This window comes from Cannabis sativa, chromosome 5 (genome assembly GCF_029168945.1).
Source record: "Cannabis sativa cultivar Pink pepper isolate KNU-18-1 chromosome 5, ASM2916894v1, whole genome shotgun sequence".
Classification (NCBI taxonomy): Eukaryota; Viridiplantae; Streptophyta; class Magnoliopsida; order Rosales; family Cannabaceae; genus Cannabis; species Cannabis sativa.
This window is the reverse complement of record NC_083605.1, coordinates 32,309,102-32,329,220: the sequence shown is the minus strand read 5'-3', so window position 1 is coordinate 32,329,220 and position 20,119 is coordinate 32,309,102. Positions and strand designations below refer to the sequence as shown.

Here is a 20,119-nt window from a genome sequence, read left to right as displayed (position 1 = left end):
ATTATCCAACAAAATGTAATATTAAGAATAATAAACAAGTTCAAAGAGAGTGACATGGTCCATAAGAATATTAGAAATTATAACATACTATGAACCTATTTTTGGTGATTACTGATCAAGAATCATAAAAATACGAAAGGGTCTGTTTGCCAAAATTGGTGTATCCCTGAAAACTAATCACCAAACCCACAAGTAACTTAATTGTTGGGAAAATAATGCATAACAGATTTGGTTTCTTGTCCTATAATTATGATTTCAAGAAGAGACCAACAATTGCTGATTAAACATGTACTCAAAATGTATAAATAATTTACTGCATAGCTCTCTTGCTATGTTACATGCTACATACCCAACCAAAGCAATCCACCAGACCATCTTTACAGTGGCAACTGATGTTCCGATCCCAGGATATTCATTCCGCAATAGATGAGTTCTTTCTGTTTTTCTTTATATTTTACTGGTTCTTCATTCAATTTACATTTCTGCATCTAACATAAGCTCTGTCAGGGTGGAAAATCAAGGGGGCTTTTCTGTGTTTGCGACAATGACATGTGCGACATTTTTCATATGGGTACAGATTGTTTTCTATAATAATGATGTCAAGACACCAACAATCACAAGCTTCTTGAAAAGATGAAGTCATTTGTCTTGTGCCTTTTCTTTACCAACATACTGTACATCCTTTCTTTCATTTGTTTAATCCTCTAATTATTTTCTTATAGAACATTTAAGTAACGCTAAAAGCACCCAAAAAAAAAAACAGTGGGAAAGAGAAATTAGTACATAAGAAAAAAAATAGAAATAAGCTAAATCTTACCAGGTATTGTAAGGAGTGTTATAATGGATCAAGAAGCAGGTCGAGGAGATGGCAGTACCAGTACCCTGTGGCGGAACAGCTTAGCTAGTGTTCTGCGCTCACAGTCCTGAAAATTAATGGAGAAAGATGACATTAGAATTATCATTTGTTTTGGCAGCAAGAATGATCAGAATGGATATTATCATCATTTGAACATACAAAAAATTCCTCACATTCCCTAATACCTCTCAAAGCCGACCAGAAATATCCCAACCCATCCTGTTACTAGTTACTAGTTTACAAACTACATGCTGCATAGTACAGAATTATAATGTATCCTTTGGTTCAATTCATCTCATGATATTCCACAACATATAAAGGCTCTTAAGTGCCACAAAGAGAAGTCAAAGTCAGAGAAAGAAAACTTTATGGAACATGGCTGTCTTTCCAATTCTCAAGGCAGTATGACTGGAAAGAAATAACAGAATTTTTAATGACAAAGAAGAGGAAATGGGAGTAATATGGGAGAAAGTAAAGTATTGAGTTGCTATATTGATCTTCAACTGCAAAAAGTTTAAGGCATTCTCTTTCTCCACTCTTCCTTGTGATTGGTATTTGTGTTTGTAATCTTACAGGCTTATGGGAAGTATTTTTGTTTGTCTTTCACTATGTTTTAGATGAAGGAGCACCTTTGCTACTGCCGAGGATGTATTATACAGATGATTACTGTCATCTTTTATCAATACAAATTACACAATATTGTTTCATTGTATGTATACATTTATATATTCAGGAAAATGAGATACCTTGAACATATTAAGGTAGAATGATTTATCAGGATTCATTCCCTTCAATTTCAGGTAAGTATACGCAAAACTTAATTGATCACGAGAGGTGAATCGATCAACTTCATTAAACCAAAGGCAAGAAAACAGATTTGACATTGGTGTATGTGCTCGAACTATGAATGAACCTTCAGGAACATCTGTAAAATATACAGCACACAAAATTAGGAATTTGAAGTTAACACAAACTAAGATAATTAGATAAATGAATTAGAAATATCCAGGGATAGGTTAAAAGACACTTACAACTGGGAAGAAGTTTATTTGGGTCAGAAGGGTCAAACTTTGTCAGGCCATCAGACTGGTAAAACTTAAACTGTTCATCTATGGCTGTATGATTGTACTTATTTAAACGCTTATTTTGGAGTACTTCTTCCCATACACAATGTCGATCATAATGGTTTGAAATGGCATATTCTGACTTTGTTCGCCATAAGAAGCGCTCAAGAATAAGCATTGGATCAGTGTGAAGTCGCATCTTACTGTCGAGCCATATTGAATACCTTGAAAGGACAATGTTTAAAGAGAAAAAGGGGGAGAGACTCAATTGAAGGTCCAATGAATTTTTTTCATAACAACAAATGTTCTTACTGTAACGAAATTCTGGAACTAGGTGTAGTAAATTACCTTGCAGAAGGGAAGAGTCTGTGCGACAAAAGCTTGGGAACTTTTCCAGTTCTTCGCATGTCCTTGTATGGTAAATTTCTGACAACAACTAATCTCCATAAGCCAATCTTTCCTCCATCATCAGGGACATTTCCTTCCAACGACAATTTTGACAAAGTTTGTTCATCCACAAACATAACAAAACAAACATTGTTCTTGGAATATCCACTTATCTGTGGAACAAGCACAAATTTGTCATCACTAAAATTAAAGGAAGTTGTACAAAATTTATTGTGCTAATACACATCAACCATGTTCGGACTAGAAATTAACATAAACACATAATCCCACAACACTCAAACCAAATTAAGTGTTCTGGGTAACAATTATGTTTCTGTCATTGATTATAATATGGCCACAAAAGTCAAAAGAATAATGACTCCATCATATTGATATGAACCATATATTCTTGCCATCACTAATGATAATTGTGGAAACAAAACGAAACTAGGAAAGAGAAGATTTACTTGCTTGCTAGTAGGCCTCCTCAAAAAGTCGGAGTTGCCAAAAATGCACGATGAAACAACAATCTTACATGACTTCATGTAGGCCTTATCCTTTTCATTTATCTCAAATCCAGTGCTCGGGTACCCTGGTGGTCCTTTGACAAAGCCACAATGAAGAGTTTGATTCTTTGCATAGAAGGATTGTTGTCTTTCAATAAGAGTTTGGTGTCCTCCAAATCTCAGATCAAAATTATTGTTCCAAGAAGCTTTTTCTTCTCGGTCAATGTATTTTAGCGAAAACTGTGTAAAGTTTGTGAGGTGGCTGGGTTCAACAATATAATCAACTGATTTAGCAAATCCAATTTCGCAAGGAATATCTGAAAAGCAGTTATAATTAGGAACACAACAGTGCAGTTAGACAACAAAAGTACAACCAAAAGAATCAGTGAAATTCTTAAGCCATGATAGTGTAAAAAGCATGTAGACAAGTGTACAATTGGGCACAGAAAGTACTACCAAAAGAAATTTTAAATAGTCTTCCTCCATTGATAGTTATAGTGTGGAAAACATGTATAGAAAAGTCATAAAGCAAACATGTATATAAATGTCATACAAACAATCCATTAGCAAGTTATGGAATTTAACTAAGGAGTTATTATCAGTGAATCCACATTTGGCATGATGAGAAAAGCATCTTTTAGTTTCAATGATATTTCACTTCCTAGTTTTCACCTCTAATTGAAGCAATATTGAACTAGCATAAAGGAAACTTCGCAAAATTTTTACATAACAAGCTATCTAGAGCAGTTTCTCAAGGACTACTCAGCCTAGTGAATCAATAAGAGGGCCACGTCTTTTGTAAATATATTTTAGCTAGTAACTACAAGGCCCTGCATAGAAATTAAAAACTACCATATTATATTCATTGTGCTGAAAAACAAACATAACAAATAATAAAAATATAGATGTAAATTCATACAACACAGTGTAGATGGTACAAGAAAACAGATAACACACTATTCTTACGCTGTCTATGACGTTTGCCTCTCGGTGGTGATGATGGGAGTGGGGGTGGTGGTGGTGGTGGTGGTGGAGGTGGTGGCGGTGTTGATGGTGTTGGCGGCGGCGGCGGCGGTGGTGTTAGTGGTGGTCTACCAGCCTCAGATGCCCAAAGGTCTCGGTGAGTTCGTTGTTGTATTAAAGGACTATCTTCTAATTTTTCTGCAAGGGATGATTAATATTGATGTAGAAATGTCATTGAAAAACAAACATATCGCTTATATAATACCTCATTGCAATGCCCATTTCTTGCCGTTGGTTGAAGTAAATATTCTAAAATTTAAATCATGTGACATTTACGAAACTTATATATTCACCTAAATACTAATATCAAACTTTAACACGGTGCATCATAAATTTATTCGGAATTAAAAGAACATCAAAAATAAGAAAATAAATAGGTATACTCAAGGAAAGTACTTAAGTGGGTACATATATCTCGTTTCCTATCAATAGGGTAATAGGATCTTACCATGAAAGGGCATCTTTAGGCCGAAAACTACAAAATAAAGCAGAAATATTGTTCCAAACAAAAAAGTCCATGTTGATAATTTGTGCCTGGGAAAGGTAACCCGGCCAAATCTTTTTCCTCTTCGAACACCCCGAATGCCATTCTCATTGGAAATACCTCTTTTCTCCAAGTAACAATTCATTGCTGGTACGCAAGTAAGGAGAAAAACAGGCTTGCATGGCAAGTTTTGATACTACCACAATTCTAGCTTTTAGTAGTGTCTGCGGAAAATAAACATGATTCCATACTCCAACCATCATTCACATAGCTCTTCATATTTCATATTTTGCCTAACTAAACAGCCTTAAGTCCTTTTTCTCCAAGTTCTTCACTGAAAATAATTTTCCAAGAAAATAGATTTATAAGTTCAAATAGTTGAAATGAAAAAGTAAAGTGCTTGCCTCCAGTACAATATACTAAATAGACCCGCCAAAAGTAGAGGTAAAGTAAAGATTGGCATGATCGAAGTAAATGCAATAATGCTTTCCAAGAAGAACTTCATGTTGAAACCAACATTAATAAATAGTATCAGCATTTTGATAAACTGTGTTTGAATAGATGGTGGTATGAAAACCAACATTAATAAATAGTATCAGCATTTTGATAAACTGTGTTTGATTAGATGGTAGTATGAAGCACTAAAAGCAACAATCAACACCTACATAGAAAAATTTCAAACCCACATGCTCACCTTCCAAGCTAGCTCCTAGTCATTTGAATTGAACCATTATCATATTTCAAACAACAAAATCCAAAAGTAAAAGGGAAGAAAGACATCGCCAAGTTAAACATGGTAAAACTTTCACTACTTAAGCAACAAGGAACGATAAATTTGAAATCACTTTAATTTAGACAGAGTGTTTGCTGATGAAACAATAAAAAACAACCTCTTGCAGTGTGCCTAAACAGAGCTTCTGAACGCGATAGGGGTAGTTACTTACATCTACAGGGTTCTCTTAAAACTTAAAGAAGCTACATTTCATTATTTATATTATCTAATAAATATTAAAAAGATGGACAGTAGATAGATCATTTCTTTTACATCAAAACTAAAGCATAAAATTATCATAAATAAATATACCAAGTACATAAGCAAACAGAGAAAGATCCTTCATAAATCTCTACGAAGGATGCTCAAACAATAAACTAAAAAACCTATGATGGCTTTCTAACTCAATTAGAATTAAAAAAAATATAGCTGAACAAAAAGGTCCAAGAAACTTGAAACCTTAATTCTATCTCAAACATGTGTTCTTAATTGCCCAATCAATCGCATCAAGAACATAGATTATGAATTAAGGAATATAGTTTCACGTGCTCGAGCAATGAAACTATAAAAACACCCAGTTTTACCCTAATTAGAAAAGAAAAGAGAAAATCCAAGTTGTGCCAGAGGAAAAAGGCTTACAAATTAAACAAAGCCTGGTTACGATTAGCACCGACATTGCACTTGGTATTGAAGAACTTACCAAAACACTTGCAGCAGAGGTCGATTAGATGTTCGTTCTCGGTGCATTCCCATGTCCCATGGAAGATTTTGAAGATGGAGAGAGAGAAGAATCTCTGTTCCAACAAAAACGAAGTTGAGGAAATTATAAAAGTAGTTTTATTTGTAGCCAAGTACACTCCATTAATTAAGCAAAAACAAAAAAAAAAAAAGTTACACTCCATTAATTGAAAAATTAAATAATAAATTAATTTTAATAAAATATTTTTTTTTAGAAAAATGCATTTATAAATAAAACTGAAATTAGACCTCATGATCATTACAAAAGATATTAACAGGTATAGTAGATATCTCTACCATGCCCGTAATATTGTTAGCAAACGCCCATTTGGCCACATTATGGGCCGCATAGTTACAGTTTCTAGATATGTAGGAAAAATTACAATTAGTCATAAAAGTAGAGAGGAGCTTGCAGTGTCGCACATAGTTCTCAATCCCCCAGATAGAGTCATCCCCTATTAGGTTCTTGATAACAATCTCTGAATCACTCTCCACCAAAACAAAAGGATGATGCAATGATACCGCCGTCTCCATGGCTAAGAGATAGGCCGCAGCTTCTCCAGTGAGTGGGTCAGTGAAGTGTAGCCTTTTTGCCGCCACCCACAAAACTGATTCGTTATGGTCCCTCGCAATCGCCACAACACACATAGTTTCAACTCCGACTTTGACATCGCAGTTGATTTTAATCCAATCTTCCGGCGGCGGAGACCAAGCCTAAGTCCCAACAGACTGTGGAGGAAAAAGAAGGCATGAGCCATAATCTGTGTAACAAGAAGAAATAGAGTCAATATAGTGTTTAATGTTACCCAGTGATTGATTATGTACCTTGTCGTTGCGGGCCCTCCAAATCGTGTCTACCACAATCGAGGCATAGAGGAACAACTCATCAGTATCAACTCCTCTGGATTTAAGATTCCATAAATAAAATACTCTTAATATTTTATATTTTTTCACGTTATTTTGTATTACTTCTAATAATAATTTGGAAAATTCTACAATGCACCTAAAAATGTACATTTTTTAGTCCAATATTTTTTTTATGTACATTATAGTTATTTAAGACATCTTGCAAAATTTTAAAAAATTCAAAAAAATTTAACACGCCGATAAGATTGTTAATTTTGGGCTTCTGAAGGAACAGATAAGGAAGCATATTCAGAGTTGAGGGGTTGTTTCTTATCTGGAGCGAGAAATAAGGTTTTGCTTAAAATTGTTATGCAAGCATTACCTAATTATGCTATGTTTTTTTTTTTTTTTTTTTTTTTTTTTTTTTCCATTGAGTATGTGTGATGAGCTAGAGCGTATGATGGGTCGTTTTGGGTAAAAATCTTCATTTTTTCAAGGCAATCGTATATCTTGGATAAGCTGTGAGAGGATGTGTTTGCCTAAGGAACAATGTGTGTTGGGTTTTAGGTGCTTGCATGATTTAACTTAACATTACTTGGTAAACATGTGTGACGTTTTTTTGATTCATCCAAGCACTCTTGTTGGGAGACTTTATCAGGCTCGTTACTTCCCTAATAGTATATTTTGACTGTTGAGCTTGGGCGAAATCCTAGTTTTATTTGGAGAACTATTTTTGAAGCTATGACATGTTAGAACTTGTTTTACCAGGATCTTGATTTACTAACAAGTATGTTTGATTATATAAATTATAATCTAACATCTTAAAATATGAAATTCATAAAACGATAAATAAACACATAAAAGGAATAGAATCCTCACATTGATTGTAGCAAAAATTAGTGACTCCTTCCGTTTAATCACACAAACCCTTGATTCTCGTTCTGTAGCAGGGTATTGCAAAGTGATGAACCTAGATTGCTTTTAAAACCTGATAAGTGACAATTCTACACAATCTTCTACAAAAATATGAGTACTACCTTAAATAGCGTGAGCTAGTACTCAACTCACTAATGGAACAAAATTTTATAGAGAATTTGAGACATGTAGTACCAAATTTTACTATAAGGAAAAAGATTTTCTTGAATCACTTAGAAAATTAGGGTTTTCTATTTTCGTGTTCAGGTTAATGGAGTTCTTATGCAAAGATTTATCACTTTTTTTTTTATGTAGGCTCTCAATAGGGTTAGGTTTAGATTAGATGGGCTAGGAAAAATAGAATGAACCTTAAAATCAAAGCCTTGGCCAAATTACACATAAGGCCCATAAATTTTGATTTTTACCGTTTTGTTTCTTTTAATGAAACAATTGTTCTTTTTTTCCAATTTCGCCACTAATCTAATCTAGTTATTTGAATAATAATTTTTATAATTATAAATAATTATCAAGCAAAAATATAATTTAAATATATTTATTTATTAGACTCACAAAATATCTTAGTTAACAAATAAACTCTTATTTCTCTTTTCTTTTCAAATTTGCCCAAATTTAGTGAAAATTCTCAATAAGACATAATTTATTTTTGAATTTTAATTGAATTATTAAATCAATTAATTGAGTCTACGAGGCAGTATTATCCCAGACAATGTGGGGGCCATGAGCCTATAAGATCAACCTCCCAATACTAAGTAAATTTCCTAAATCATTAATTCTTCCTGACTCAACTATAGATTTGGAATCACACTCTCGATTACATAGAACACTTTATGTAACAAATATACATATGTTATGAATTCTATATTGTTTCAATATAAATAATAAATGACTCTCTACAAATGATTTACATCAAATAGGGACAAAATTACTATTTTACCCTTCTATGTATTTTATCCTTAAAACGCTTAGGTCCTTATAAATGATATTTCGGTAAACTAATATAAGTACTTAAATAAGAGCTCTTCTATTTATATTATTTTCTTCTCGATTATAGAGATTTTATTAATTTCTAGGTGTATTAAATATAATATATATGAATTATTACGTTTTTCATAATTTATGCTCGGTAATAGTGAAATATGATGATTTGGTTATTAGTGTCACAATGATACGATAGAGTATCTTATAATTAGCTAAGCAAGTGTTATAGACATTTAGAATTTTGGAATTACATGGGATAATATTTTTAGACTATTTTACCCCTAGGCATTAAGATAACTTAAGTGTAAAGTAAAAGGGTATATTGGTTATTTTACCCTAAGATTTATAGTGAATTAGTGGAATTTTTAGAATTCTTTCTAATCAGTTATATGTTGATTATTTACTTTAGAATAAAATAAATATGAAGGGATAAATTAAGAATCAAGAAATCAACCTTCTCTCCCTCTTTATCTCTTTCTCTCAAATCCAACCCCAAGGCCCAACCAAGTTTTAATCTTCACAGCAATTTTAAGAAGAATTCATCTAGGATTCTAAGGAATTGGTTAGGAAGACAACCATAGCTTCTCTTTTCCTTTGATTTTTGAATAAAATAAACTTGTTTGAACTTGCTATTTTGAGATATAGCTTCTGTCCGAGCTTAGGATGTTTAGGGATTGTTTTCTGGGTTAATTTTGAACTATTTGGGTTTTTTTTGGTTGGTTTTAAGTGAATTTCTTGTGTGTTGAGCATGCTTGAGTTTTGAAACTCAAATCTTGCTCAACAATAGTGAAATTCACTATAGGACTTTGATGTTATAATTTCTGGATGAATTGTGTTTACATTGATGTTATTATGTGTTCTAGAGGTTTTGACCTGAATTGGGGTTAAGTTGAACTTGAAGTAGAGGTTTTTATAATTTCTGTAGACCAAATGGTCCACAATTTCCCAAGAAACGGTGAACCGTTTCTGGCAGGACCCTAGGAAACGATCCATTGTTTGGGGATCCAGTTCACCGGTTGTGGTATTTTTTGGGTGCCTTGATTTTTACATTTTATCAATATTTAGGGTATTGATACATTATTTATTGATAGGGAAATTTCTAATTTTGAGTTTAAGTCCACAAAGTGATTTAGCGAGTCACTTACAAATTTTACGTAAATTGTGACTTAGGGCCTCTAATTGTTGAGCAGCAGTTTACTCTCAGGTTGACTGACACATTTGAATTCAGAATCAAGGTAAGATTAGTATAATGTATATACATGAATGCAAGTTTAGTGTACATGTTTAGCGTAAATGTTTTATGATTACCTATTAGATAACATATTAGTAAGAGCGGTATTGGTGTACATAGAGTTGCATTAGATACTGACAGATATATGTTGGGAAATTTATCAAGTATGAATTGATGTTATCACATCTGTACGACTAGAGTACTGAGTATAGGATGATATTATAGTCAAACATATTGTCGTTAAGAATGTTCAAGACTAATACGCGTTGGATGCGGGTTATAGAGTGTGATTAGGTGTATGAGCGCCTAGTTACAGTTCAATTTTATGTTTATGTTTTATACATTTTTTACTGAGTTTGTCGACTCACATATTATTAAAGGCAAAACAAAGGCCGAGCAATAGTAAGTTTGGAGCTTGTTGAGGATTATACATATCTGGATGGTAAAGCCTAGAGTGTTCCGTCTTCAAGACAGTACGGGCTCATATTATGTTATTCTTCGAGCGATTCTTTTGTATATGCAATATTTTGGTTATGGTTGTAAAATAAAATGGGATCCCGAAATTATGTAATTTTTATGTATTTAGTTTTAGTTTTCAAAAGTTTATACTTATTTGAAAATTTTAATTAATTATGTTTTTCAATAAACTCTTTGATTAGCAAAGGAGCGCACAATAATGAGAAAACAGTGACTTGCCTAATCTAGTATGGCGTTACAATTTGGTATTAGAGTCACCAGGTTATCTTCTAATGATCGTTGAGATATTTACAATCATCATCAGAGGCAGGCTCGACTCATGGTTCTATATGCCTTTATGAATTTTAATAGTTTTAATTAGTTATGCATGATTAGAAAAGCATAAAAGGAAGCATGATAGTAGATTAAGAGCATGTTAAGTTCTAGCTTGATCACTGCCTGACTGACCTGACTTGTGATTTCGCAGACACGTCCTATAGAATGGACACTTATAAAAACACAAGAGGTTAGGGCAATATGGTCGAGGTCGATGGCAGTCAGGGAGATCAGAATCCCCTTCATCCTTGTGGCCACAACAAAGGCCGTGGAAGGACTTGTAGAGGTGGTCATAAAAATCCATCACATGCTCCACAAGATTGAGAGTAAAGGTTTGTAGAAATATAAGCCAAAATTCAGCAACAAGATGAGGAAATTTAGAGGTTGAGGCAATAAGGACCTCCTATTGTACCTCCACCTTAGGTGCCGATTGCTTTAGCTCTAGTGTTACTGGTAGAATAGTTTGTTATTGGTAACCGATTGGAGCCACTTAATGAGAGATTCACATAGTAGGGACCTGTAGTTATACTAGGAGGCCCTAGTGCGATGAAGGTCGAACAGTGGCTAACCACCATAAACAAAGTTTTGAATTTTATGGGAGTAACTGACAATGCTAAAGTGACTTATGAAACTTTTCAATTCCAAGAGGATGCCCTGGTATGGTGGGACATGGTATCCCTTGCCCGGAATGTTTCAATGATTACTTGGAAAGGGTTTTAGGATTCGTTCAATGCAAAGTACTATAATGAGGTGGTGTGTAGCACCAAGATAAGAGAATTTACTCAGTTGCTTGCGAAGTGTAAGTGGCGACAAAAACTGGTGGGGTTTGTATGGGAGTGACTCTAAATGCTTGAATATAGGCATCTTCCAGATTGATGATACCTTGCACCATAGACATGAAGTTGAACAAGGTCTCAGATCTCTTTCTTTGCATTTCGTTCTATAGAAAGGAGCCTATAGTTAATCTAGACTGGAGGGCCACGAGCTTCATGTCATCACTGACTTTAGTTTTGGATGTAGCTTCCATCATTTGTTGGATGAAGTTCTTCAGACTCTTGCCTGGTTATTTCTTAAGATTGGTTAGGAAACAGACCTCCATGTTGTAATCTCTTGCAAAAATAAACTATTTTTGGAAGGTAAACTGTAACTATTTTAGTCACGAATTGATTTGGCAGACAGTCTCTTCCACCAATCCTCAATGAATTTGGTTAACATCAATGAAAAGCAACGACATTTGTCATCATCACTAACTCTTGCCACTTGCATCAGATGATTGTCTTTGGACAGATGAGCCCTACGATCTGTCCTTCCCTTGTATAATTCCATCTGCAACATCTTAAAAATTTATGGCAGCAGAGTATCGATAATCTACTTGACACACAGTTCTGGATCTTCATCTTTCGAGTCAAAAATAGCTCCACTATGTTTGTGGACCAAGTTTTTTAAAGCATCAATTTGTTCTTCCAATCTCTTAGTATCACCATCCAAAAGTTCATGTCCGCAAATTCTATCGTTATTGTGGTTCCAAAGATCATTTCGTGAGGTCTCACTTTTTCTCCTTTGACCTTTTAACGCTTGGCATCAAGTCGTCTCCGAAGGTCTAATGTAGACCAACTATCTTCAGGAAAAATTTCTTCTATCCAGTCATCCTGATTAACAAAATCACTAGGTATTTCTTCCGTTGCCTTAATGGTAGGCCTTCCTGTTGGAATTATTTTACCAAGATCTAGATTTAGTAACAAGTATGTTATTAACATCATAAATATGAACTTCTAAAATGATATGAAATAAACACATATAAAGTATAAGAAACCTTACAGTGGTTGCAGCGGAATATAATGTCTCCTTCCACTCAGATCTCTAACCCTTGTATCCTTTCTGTAGCAGAGTATCACCAAGATCTGAGCCCGAATGTCCTTCTCTTGAATCTGGATTCTTCACAGCCTTACACACTATGATTGAGATACCACTTGATGTGTGTGGGCACTCACTCACTCACTATAGGGTTCGGTTTTCAGAAGAGAGGAAGAGAGAGAAGGTGGCGGCTAGGTATAGGAAGAAGGCTTTGAGTTTTTCTCTGAAGGAATGAGATGCATCATCTTTTTCCTGAAGCCATCACTACCTATTTATAGTAAACCACCTAGAGTTAGGTTAGATTTAGTTGCAATTAAAATAATGAAAAAATAAATAATAAATAGACTACATAGTGGCCGACCATGTATAGGATAATGGGCCCCACTTTGCAATTTTGCTATTTTATCATTTTTACATCTCATTTTCTCAAAAATGCCAATTTTCCAATTTAACCACTTAAATGCCAATTCTAATTATTTAATAACTAAAAAATTAATTATTAAATAATATTGTCATTTAATATATTTATTAATTAGACTAATCAAAGTCTCTTAATTAACAAATGAACCCTAGAAACTCTTTCTTTATAATTTTTCCCTGGCTTAATGAAAATTCATAAACTAGACATAGTTTAATTTTAGAATTATAATTGATTAATCAAAATCAATTAACTGAGTCTTACAAGTAGTATTGTCTCAACTAGTATGGGGACCATGGGCCTATATATTTGAGCTTCCAATAAGCAGACCCAGAACTTACTAAGTAAATTCACTAACTTATTAATTCCTTGTTGCATCCACTCATAGAACTTGGAATTGCACTCTCAATATAGAACGCTCTATATGTTCCACGATATAGATACGCTATCAATTATCCATTGTTATAATCCCAATAATCAATGATCCTCTATAGATGATTTACATTGTGTAGGGATTAAATTACCGTTACACCCTTAAATGTATTTTATCCTTAAAACACTTAGCCACCTATAAATGATATTTCAGTGAACTAAACATAATCTCTGAAATGAGTACTCAACCATTTATCTTTGTTTAGCCAAGCTCGAAGGAGATCATTATTTCACTTCTATGTCCTGATAGAAGCTATAGATTCCATATCTATGTTTAGTGCTCCCACTCAATTGCACTACCACGTTCCCAAAATATACGTATCACCCTGACCAAAAAGTAGGCTTAATTAACAAATCAAAGTACATGTATAATACTCTTGAGATCGAACCTAACCATGTCAGGATTAAGATCATTTGATCTAGGATCAGCTAGGTGATATTGAATTGAATAGATATTACAGTAAGTTTAACATATCTGATTCAAAGTTCAATATCGATCCCTTCCGATGCATACTCCATGCATCCAACCCAAGCTTTACTTTAACCAATGCCCTGGAAAGTGTTGGAAATATTTTACCTGGATCTAGATTTACTACGAAGTATGTTTGATTAACATCCTAATATGAATTCTAAAACAATGAAAATAAACACATAAGAGTTTAAGAAACCTTACATTGGGTGGAACGGAATATAATGACTCCTTCCATTCAGATCTCTAGCCCTTGATTCCTTTCTGTAGCAGAGCATAATCAAGATCTGAATCTGGATCTCTTTCTCTCCTTCTTGTTGGTGCTGATTTTCCATAGTCTTACATACTATGATTGAGGTACCACTTGATGTGTGTGGGCACTACTCATCACTCAAAGGAATTTCGAAAAACAGAGAAGAAAGAGAGAGAGAGACTGGCGGCTTCAACAGGGATTTTGAGTGAAAGAAAATAATGTAAAAGTGTGTGAAAAACCTGAAGCCTTTACCTTCTATTTATAGAATACCACATAGGGTTAAGGTTGAATTACTTGTCATTTAAAAATGAAAAATAAAATGAGAAATAGGAAGCATAGTGGCCGGCCATGGAATAAGGAAACAAGCCTCTCACTTTTGCAACTTTCCTATTTTATCATTCCTAGTTTCCCATTCTCCAAAATTGCCAATTTTCTCATTCAACCACATAAATGTTAAATCTAATTATTTAATAACTATAATTAATTATTAAATAATACATTGTCATTTATTTTATTTATTAATAAAAACTAATCAAAGTTTTCCAATTAATGAATATACCCTTTAAACTCTCTATTTACTGTTTAACCCCTGCTTAGTGAAAATTCATAAAGTAGACATAGTCTAACTTTTAGAATTATAATTGATTAATTAAAATCAATTAACTGAGTCTTACAAGCAGTATGGTCTCAACTAGTATGGGGACCATGGGTCTATATAGCCGAGCTTCCAATAAGTTGAACCGAATTTACCAAGTAAATTCCCTAACTTATTAATTCCTTATTGAATCCACACTTAGAACTTGGAATCGCACTCTCAGTCATATAGAACGCTCTATATGTTCCATGATATAGACACGTCATTAGTTATCCATTGTTATAATCCTAATGTGATCAATGACCCTCTAATAGATGATCTACATTGAAAAGGCACTAAGTTACCGTTACACCTTCAATGTATTTTATCCTTAAAACACTTAGCTCCGTATAAATGATATTTCAGCAAAGTGAAATGAGATCTCCACCATTTATTTCTGTTTATCCAAGCTCGAAGGATATCATCGTTTCACTTCTAAATTCCTATAGAAGTTATAGATTCCATATTTATGGTAGCGCTCCCACTCAATTATACTATCATGTTCCCAAAATGTACGTATCGCCCTGGCCCAAAAGTAGGCTTAACTAACAAATCAAAGAACATGTATAGTACTCTTGAGATCGAACCTAACCATATCAGGATTAAGATCATTTGATCTAGGATCAACAGGTGATATTGAATTGAATAGATATTACGGTAAGTTTTAATATATCTAATCAAAGTTCAATATCGGTCCCTTCCGATGTATACTCCATACATCCGATACTGGTAAACTTTGCCAATGTCCTGGAAAGGACATAACACTTTTCCAAGGTGTAAGAATACCTATCGCTGATTATACCATGTCAGTCTAAATCCAGTGTTCTGACAAATCAGGGAATAAACTTTCGAACATATAATTAAGATTATATTCCACTGTGCTGACAACACTATAATCTTTAACAAATTCATATGTTCTGGACTTAAAAAGAATTCATACATTATATGTATATAATCATGAAATAAATCATGTGAACCATGCAACATAAAATGTTATTTCTGATCTTTATTAATAAGTAAATCTGATTATGTTGAAATGGGTTTTATTTAGGGCACAAAACCCAACAAACTCCCACTTGCACTAATATAAAACAAAATGTGCATTTTAAATAATCATTAACACCTTGATATACAAATCAAGTGTAGTAGTAGTAAACTCCTCGTAATAGGATCTGACAGGTTGAGTTAACAACAACCTTTTCTCCACCATTACTTTCCCTTAATCACAAAATCCTTGATATTGTGAAATTCCTCTCTATATGTCTACTCTTTTGGGATACTGGATTCTATACCTTTGGCAACTACTTTTGGTTAGTCAGGAAATAACACTAGTAGTTAAGACAAGTTGGAACGGTGCCACAATTGTATAGAACTTTCCTTAGACTGAATAAGTACCTTTCCTGCAACTTTAACATTCAATCTCTTTCTGGTAGACTAAGAGACTTCAGATAGGTTTTTACACTTCTCCAAAATCACTACTCCACCCCCAGAGTAATCACCATTTTATCATCAGACTTTCTAGCACAAAGGCAAGTCTTGAAATCTGATGTGGTGTAGTCTAAGAGTTTTAAAACCACCCTTATTGACTAACATATAGTTACTCTTCTTAATCTTAAGATTTACTTGATTGTCTTCCAATGTTCCTCTCCTGGATTAATCTGATACCTACTCATTACTCCCACTCAACATCAGGTGTCTGGTCTAAGGCATACAAAACATACATGAGACCTCTCACTGTTGATTTAAGAAATTCTTTCATGGCTTTATCTTTTCTGGAATAGTTGAGACTTTTCCTTTGATAAATAAAATCTATGCTTAGAAGTTGTGAAGCTTCTATATATTGCCATTGAAAAGAAAATGCTTCAGCATCTTATTAAAGTAAGTTGCTTGCATTAGAGTAAGTAATTACTTGGTATACCACAAGCCATAGGTTTAGATAAACTCAAACCTATAATACTAGGAACAGGAAGTTTTGTTAAGTCCATTGAATAGACTTATTAACGAAAATTTCCTTTTCTGTCCTTGTAATAGAAAACTTTAGGTTACTCCACGTGGATGGATTAAACCATAGTTCTCTTGGCTTTCTTCTTAGTTTCTTATCTTGACAATCCATTACTTGTTTAAACTCACAATGGATTTTAATCACTAGTGTCTTCCAATTCATAAGAAGGTAAAGTTCCTTGAAACTCTCCCACTACGACAAGGTACTGTGAATTATGTCTGAGAAAACTAAATGGTATTGACCTCTTCGGTTCTGTTAAGACAACAGAGGCAGTGGGATCATCTTGTAACGAATAAGATGATAGAACACTTATGGAATCAAGAAAAAATATCTCCTTTATTTGCTACTTTATTTTCAGACTTAGTCATTTTCTTAGAAAAGTAGTATTTGTTTAAACACTTTCTTATCTAATGACTATGGGATGATCCACCCCTAATCACTTAGAATAGCTAACAAACATGCAAACCAGGGTTAGTAGTTCTAGCTTTTCTTAAGATTTCGATTAGGTCATCCATGAATCTAGTAATGATTTACATTAGTATACAACCATTGCATCATTCTGAAATTATATTACCATAGAAGGATTTAGGCAACGACTAGTAACTAATTATCAATATGCAAATTGAATTTATGGGGAGGTAAGTTTGGATATAATTCAAAAAACAAATTAATGATCTTTGAACTGCATATCTACTAACTATTTCTCCACCCCTATCAGTTCGCAAGATCTTTAACCACTTACCTTAATGGTTTTAACCATTGCTAGAAATTAATGAAATTTTTCAAACATTTCAAATTTCTTTGCATAAGGTATAATCTAGAGTGATCGTTTTAAGAATACAACGAAAACTCATATCCACCCCTGAATGTACATCCATCTGCGAATGAGATGAACTTAATTTCAGTGGATATAGGCATATTAACTCTTTGCAGAGAATGATCTTGTCAAAACCACTATGAACAAGATACAAATGCCATAGATTTATAAAATGTGGTTGTATCTTTTGATGACTTAGGTTTAGTTACAACAAAGAGTTCTTAGAATAGTGGAAGTGGATTCTGGTCACAGAATACTAAACTCATACAGTTTAAGTCCATTGAAAGAAAATGGTTATTAAAACACTTGTGAAAGTGCAACTGTATAATTAGTAATTCTTTCTTGGACCACCACTACTAATCTAACTCTAAGTTGATTTGCCCATACAAGTAGGAGATTTCTAAGATTGAGGATTTAGATCATTTTGGGATAGAATTTCGGGAATATAATCAAGTTCGTCATTTAATTTCTTAAGAGAAAATATAAAATGACATGAAATGATTTATAGACCATTCATCCAATGATATGTTATTGAGCTAATTCGAAATAAGCTAAGATGAATTAGGATAATTTCGTTTTAAATAAGAATCCAACGATGCTCCGATTAGCGAGAGTCAAAGTAATCTTATTTATACAATCTTCTTGTTTCATATTGTAAAATACTAGTCTAAGGTGTCATCAATTGATGAACAGCTAGATTTTGCATATACAATATTTATCTTTCGAGATCTAACACTATTATGTTAGTCTAATGGTGAAAATCCATTAGGGATTTATCTCATTAGAAAAACAAACCAAGTTAGACCAACAATGAAGATTCGAAATTAAACTACAATTTAATAACAGAAAATAACATGGTTTAATATAAATTCATACACAATTTAGAAATTATTAATCACATAGCAAGTATGAATGATAAGTGAAAATACTAAAACATACAATCCTAAATAATTTTCAAGGTCTTCAACAAACTGATATCAGTGTCCCATTTAGGCGAGAGTTAGTGATACCATCCATTGAATAGAGTTGTCAGCTCATCTAAAATGATAAACATTCTAGCAACCTTTTATTCGATCAAGATTGGAATCCGCGTTGTCCCGTTTAGGCGAGAGTCAAGGCTATTCTATCGTATGAGCTTCCACCATTGTTTCATATTCTTGCAAGTCTTATACAGTCGCCACCATTAGGGTGATCAATACTATATAAAAAACTTACAAGATTACTTATCTTTCGAGATTAAACGGTGCTAACTTGCTAATGAACGTTCCTCCATTAGGGAGGATTACTCACTAAAACAATAGCTATGTAAAACCAACAATGGAGATCGAATATCTTAATAATAAAGCTCATTATTTAATGAAAGTTGTATTTTCTTCTAATATTTATTTGGGTAGATAGTGGCATAAGTACCCAAAGTTTTAGGTTTGTAAGCGGCATAAACCCAATGATTTTTTTTAGTGGCATAAGTACCCAATGTTTATAAAACTGTAATTTTCTTACAGTTTCATCAGTATAGACTCTGTTATTGTCTTAAACAGGACACATATAAGACTCAAATTTTAAATTATTTGGTCTGTACGAAAAATATGTAGTATCAATTACTTCTAAATCTTTTTTTAATAAATTTAAAACGGAGTCTGTACTGACGAAATAGAGAAAAATTACAGTTTTATAAACATTGGGTACTTATGCCACTAAAAAAAATTATTGGGTTTATGCCGCTTACAAACACAAAACTTTGGGTACTTATGCCGCTATTTACCCTATTTATTTTAATCAATTTATTTTAAATATATATTTATTTAATTAAAATTTCCAATTTAGAATGAAAAGTTCTAAATATAAATTTTAATGTAATATTTATAAATTATACTTAGATGGATATGAAAATAACGTGAATTATTTCCATCTCAGTAATAATTTCCATAAATATTTAGAAAAATATGCAATTTAGGTTGTTTCAAAATTAATTTACAACTCAAATTTAATTTTCTATAAATATATATTGCATTTCGAAAAAAAAAGTGTATAAGAATACTACTTTCGAAAATGCTTTAAAATTAAATAAAAATAAATCCTGGAAAATTACTCTAATTTTATGTTGGCCCAAAATTAATAAAAATTAATTTTCAACAAAAAATATAATTTTTCTATTTAATTAAATATCTAAGAAAAATTTCAAATATTTAAGTATCATGATTAAAAATCAACTTAAATATTAATTTTCTATTTAATTAAATACACTAGAAAAATACTTCAAGAAAAATAGATAATAACTATCTAGACTTTCATTGACTAATTAATTCAATTTCTAATTATAATATATTTTAGTTCATTTATTTTACTTAATCATTAAATGAAAAAAATCATTGATTTAAGTTGGTCCAAAATTAAAATAAATAATTTTCAACTTTAATATATTTTTCAAATAAAATTCAAAATTTCTACATTAAAGAAATGCAATTTCGAAATTTGGGAAAAAGATTAATAAAATATATTTTGAAAATTATTCAGATTTAAGTTATTCTGAAATAAGATTCCAAACTTAAGATAATTTTCAACTTTAATTAAATAACATGAAAATAACAACATTTAAGTATCATGATGAAAATCAACTTAGATATTGA

The 20,119-nt window shown here is 32.7% G+C and overlaps 1 protein-coding gene across 4 annotated transcripts; it reads right to left on the bottom strand.

Moving 5' to 3' along the window:
• Position 1: 1 nt before the first annotated feature.
• LOC115716780 (probable hexosyltransferase MUCI70) lies at positions 2-5,943 on the bottom strand. Of its 4 annotated transcripts, none has more exons than XM_061115611.1 (9): positions 5,793-5,943; positions 4,285-4,654; positions 3,780-3,974; positions 2,775-3,130; positions 2,269-2,480; positions 1,888-2,144; positions 1,603-1,781; positions 818-923; positions 2-737 (listed from the first exon to the last, which is right to left on the bottom strand). In XM_061115611.1, the coding sequence occupies exons 2-8, from the start codon at positions 4,463-4,465 to the stop codon at positions 846-848; spliced, it is 1,458 nt and encodes a 485-aa protein (XP_060971594.1). In that variant the 5' UTR covers positions 4,466-4,654; positions 5,793-5,943; the 3' UTR covers positions 2-737; positions 818-845. The 4 variants fall into 4 exon arrangements, with proteins under 4 accessions (XP_060971594.1, XP_030501540.2, XP_030501541.2 ...); XM_030645680.2 differs by having other exon boundaries at positions 2-488; XM_030645681.2 differs by having other exon boundaries at positions 2-482.
• Positions 5,944-20,119: the final 14,176 nt, after the last annotated feature.